The sequence below is a fragment of the Mastomys coucha genome, unplaced genomic scaffold, assembly GCF_008632895.1.
Source record: "Mastomys coucha isolate ucsf_1 unplaced genomic scaffold, UCSF_Mcou_1 pScaffold23, whole genome shotgun sequence".
NCBI classification, from domain to species: domain Eukaryota; kingdom Metazoa; phylum Chordata; class Mammalia; order Rodentia; family Muridae; genus Mastomys; species Mastomys coucha.
In genome coordinates this window covers 59,623,043-59,626,910 of record NW_022196906.1, presented here as the reverse complement: position 1 = coordinate 59,626,910, position 3,868 = coordinate 59,623,043, and the positions used below count along the sequence as shown (strand labels likewise).

General features: G+C 53.6%; 1 protein-coding gene and 1 long non-coding RNA gene across 3 annotated transcripts in view; one reads left to right on the top strand and one right to left on the bottom strand.

Moving 5' to 3' along the window:
- Positions 1–463: 463 nt before the first annotated feature.
- Positions 464–3,868, bottom strand: part of Igdcc4 (immunoglobulin superfamily DCC subclass member 4) — a 35,489-nt gene continuing 32,084 nt past the window's right edge. For both annotated transcript variants that reach the window (XM_031343826.1, XM_031343827.1), the window contains exons 17-20: positions 3,760–3,865; positions 3,062–3,290; positions 2,355–2,519; positions 464–1,891 (exon numbers count right to left, since the gene is read on the bottom strand). In XM_031343826.1, coding sequence (XP_031199686.1) covers positions 1,535–1,891; positions 2,355–2,519; positions 3,062–3,290; positions 3,760–3,865 — 857 coding nt within the window. In that variant the 3' untranslated portion in view covers positions 464–1,534. The remainder of the gene's footprint in view (positions 1,892–2,354; positions 2,520–3,061; positions 3,291–3,759; positions 3,866–3,868) is intronic.
- LOC116072394 overlaps positions 2,363–3,868 on the top strand; it is a 2,688-nt gene continuing 1,182 nt past the window's right edge. The window contains exon 1 of the long non-coding RNA XR_004111422.1: positions 2,363–2,866. This is a non-coding gene — a long non-coding RNA (uncharacterized LOC116072394). The remainder of the gene's footprint in view (positions 2,867–3,868) is intronic.

The following is a 3,868-nucleotide window of genomic DNA, read 5'->3' as shown; positions in this document are numbered from 1 at the left end:
AAAAGGAAGATAGAGACTGGTTATTTCTAATTTGGCCCAGAAGCCAGAGTTAACGCTTGATGTGCCAGCCAGTTAAAATAGAAGATGTGCAGCAAGAGAGCACAGATCCCACATTTGACAATCCTGGGACAAGGCTGAGATGAGAAATCAAAGAGATGGTATGGCTTTTGTGACTCAGGAAATAACCAGTCAGGCTTGGCCCTGTGTGGTGAGATGATTTCAGGATTCAGTGTCAAGAAAGATAAAATAAAATGAGCCAGCTGCCCTTTTCCTGTGCAAAGACTTGGAGGAAACCCTTTGCCACTCTGAATCCAGGTTCAAGGGTCCAGGGTCAGGGAGCTAAGCCACGGCATCTCTCGTAACTCCTTTTTCCTCACCCCTTCAGCTTCAGCCAGGACTGCATCTCAAAAGCACACACCCATTTCTCCGTGCAGATGGGCAGCAGCCATTTTTTTTCAGCCTCTTGGTTTCACTCCCTACCCCTTCCCTTGCACAGCCTAGACTCATCCCTTCCATAGAAAACCTTCTTGTCACAATACCATGGGGGAGGGCAGCCAGGGAAGCTACAAGGTCTACTACAGATCTACCTGGAGTGGGTCATCTGCCCGGGAAGGTGGTTGGCAGGGAGCTGTGGGGACCCAGGGGTCACACTACGGTCTGAAGCAGACATGAGGTAGTCATGTTGTTAGGAAAGGGTGCATAGGTTGAACTCAGCGATGAGAAACACATGACATAAAGACAAGTGTGGGAGACAAAAATGGAAACGGCAGTGAGGAAATAAGGGGCATCATGGGAAAGAGAAGGGCCCCAGGATAAGTGAGCAAGATGACATGAGACAGATCACCAGAACAATGAAGGGGCACAGAGGGACAGGGGGGCGAAAGAAGATTTCCCAAACCAGGCACTTCCCAGATTACAAAGTTAGGTACAGAGCTGCTCAAAGGAGAGAGGAGCTGAGCTGGGCTCACCCAGCCATCTGGACCTTAGGAGGCCGAGGGGATGACGGCCGTGCTGTTGCAGGCTGTGGTGTTGTTGGCCTGTGGAGTTGACTGGCACTCCGCTCAGCACAGCTGACAGAAGAGGGACTGGTGCTGTCTTTGTAGCCACAGCACTGGAGACACTCTCAGAGTGTAATAAAAGGCTAGGTGACAAGGCTAAAGCTCAAAGAGCTGGCACTGATCACTATTACACCAGCCTGCCATGGAGGGTCAATTAGGCCACAGTGACTGCTCCACAGGGAGAGGTTTCCCAACTCAACCAGCATACACATGTGACCTCACACATGTCCATCACACAGAGCTTTATCTCAAGTCCCTTCAGTATCACATATGTGATGAAGAATATGAGGGGGGAGAGTAAAGTTCTCCCCCACCTCAGCCAAAGATCTCAAGAGGCTCCAAGGGCTTGTTGATATCTCTAGTACACACATGTATGGCCATGTATGTCATGTCCCTGAGCCACATCTGCCTTCTGCTCAGGGGATCTGAGCAGAGGAGATAGGGGCCCTGGGAAGGCTTGGGCTGACTGCTAGAGGTCACAGAGCTTTGGGCTGGCAGCTTTTCCCAGGGGCCTCCTCTACACCAGTGGTGGACTGGAGGTCTGAGCAGGAGCAGGAGGCACTGGCTGCTTCTGGCAAGCAGGTGAGCCTCTCTGGCCCAGTGGTTGCTGGTTGGCATCCTTCCAGCTCCCTGCCCAGCCAGTCTGCTCCTTGAGACAGATCCACAACTCCCGAGGTGAAAGGCAGAGCCTCTGCAGGCAGGGGTTCCTCAGGCTCCGGGTCTTGGAGGTGGAGGTCCGGACATCCTTTGGATGCACTGAAGTCGGAGTGAACAATGACCTCAGCCTCCACCTGATTCCTGCAGGCCGGGGATGGCTTCTTTCTCCCGTTGCTCTGGCAGAGAGTGGAGAACCAAAGGCTAGGTGAGCATCACTGAGAATGGTCTTCAGAAAAGTGATCAACATAGGTGGGGGTGGGAGAGGCTGACTCCCCATTAGACAATGCAAGCACTGTTCCACTCAAAACGATGCTCAGGCTCCAGCGGAGACAGGAAATACAGAATGTCACATGTGTTTGCCCTCACTCAGGCTACCAGAAAGTACTAGACCCAGGACCTCCATGAAGAACAGGAGGGGCTGACAGTATTTGAGGGGTTAAGGCCACCTTTGGATACTCTGTAAGTCTACTGTGAGTCACTTAGGTCCAGGTAAAGAAGGGAGTGCTCTAAAGTGGCTTCTTGTCACCCCTTTCTGTCCCCTTTGGAAGATACAAGGTCTTCCAAATACATTTCTGTCCCTGGAAATGCATAGGGACCTTCCCCTCCTGCCTCCACCTTCCTCTCCCAACACTGACCAACCTTTATGGCATCATACACCAGAGCCTGCAGCAGCAGTGTTTGCCCAGTTCCGGCTGGAGGCAGCAGAGCACGGGTCAGAGCCGGCCTTGGACCACTACCCTGGGGCAGCTCACAGCCTGCCCAGGAGCCTGCCCAGTTCGTCCCCGCTGCCTGAGCCCAGGAGATCTGCAGAGAAGGAAGAAGACAGTATGGGCATGCAGGGCCCAGACCTGTGGACCCCTCCAGATAGGTTCCACGCTAAAGCCCCTCCCTCAGGCAGGGGTGAAAACTGAGGTGGGGAGACTAGGAAGGGCGGAGTCATAAGCCTAACAACACTTGATGAGCAAAATCTGACGCTCCCAAGTTTGTCAGACTCTTTCTTATGGCAGAGGAAAGTAGAGAGAAGGGAGAACTGACTGTCCACTTGGTCAGGGCGTGTCACCAGGGCCCCTGGCCTATGGAGTCTCACATTATCCTGGGGCCAGCCCTACTTGGCCACAGCAAAAGCAACCAGCCTCTTTTCTCCATATTAGGTAAGTGAAGAGAGGTATGGGTGCTCTTGCAAACACAGCTCTGGGACCCTCCCAGGTGAGATGGACAGGCTTTCTCTGGATGGCTCAAGGCCTGGTGTGCATCTCACCGTCAGAAGTTGTGCTGTGGTGCCCCCTGGTGTTTGATTTGGGAATGGGTCCGTATGAGTCTCCGGCCTGAAGAGACTCCAGTCTCACCTTCCTCTTGGAGTGGCCACGGCAGTCTGAAACGCTGCCACCCATAAGGCTGTGCACTTCAGCTTTGTCTTCCACATCTGAGGGTGGTGGGGACCAGTCCTGGGGACGGGGATGCACGAGAGACTCCAACTCATGGGCAGCAGGGACACTGGGGGGCCCGAGCCGAGCTCTTGAGTAGAGTGCTGGGTTTCCAGGGGTGCCTGTGGAGGACAGTCCAGGGAGGGCTTCCCTGCGAGCAACAGGAACAAAGCTATGGATCAGACAAGAGTGGGTTTGGTTTCCTGGTGTGGTGCGATCAACCAGAAAGGAATACGGCCGGTCCAGCCTGACCCCTCAGATGGCACCCTTCCTTGTATGTGGAACGTTTCCATCCGAGCTATGAGGGAAGCCCACAGGTAGCTCAGCCTGTTCTTACTGAGGTGGGGGCACTGGAGTTCCCCTAAGTTTATTCTCCATTCTCATGAGAACAATGTCCCAATCCTTCATCTCAGAATCCTAATAAATTATTGACTTGTTCTGTGCTACTGAGGATGGAGACCAGGGTCTCACATGGGGACAAATGTAGCACCCAACTCCATTCCACCTCCATAGCCCTAACTATACTGGGGCTTCAAGGGCAGCTGGGAGGCACATGATTCTTCGTCCACTCTGCAGCCCTTCCTGGTAATTCTGTTAGTCTCAATGGTTCCCTGGTTCACCTGTGGGAGCTTCGTCGTAGGCCAGCACACATGCAGGCCAGGAGGCAGAGAAGGCCTAGGCAGACGCCCACGATGATGCCTGTGACGGAGTGCACATCCAAGGAGTCTG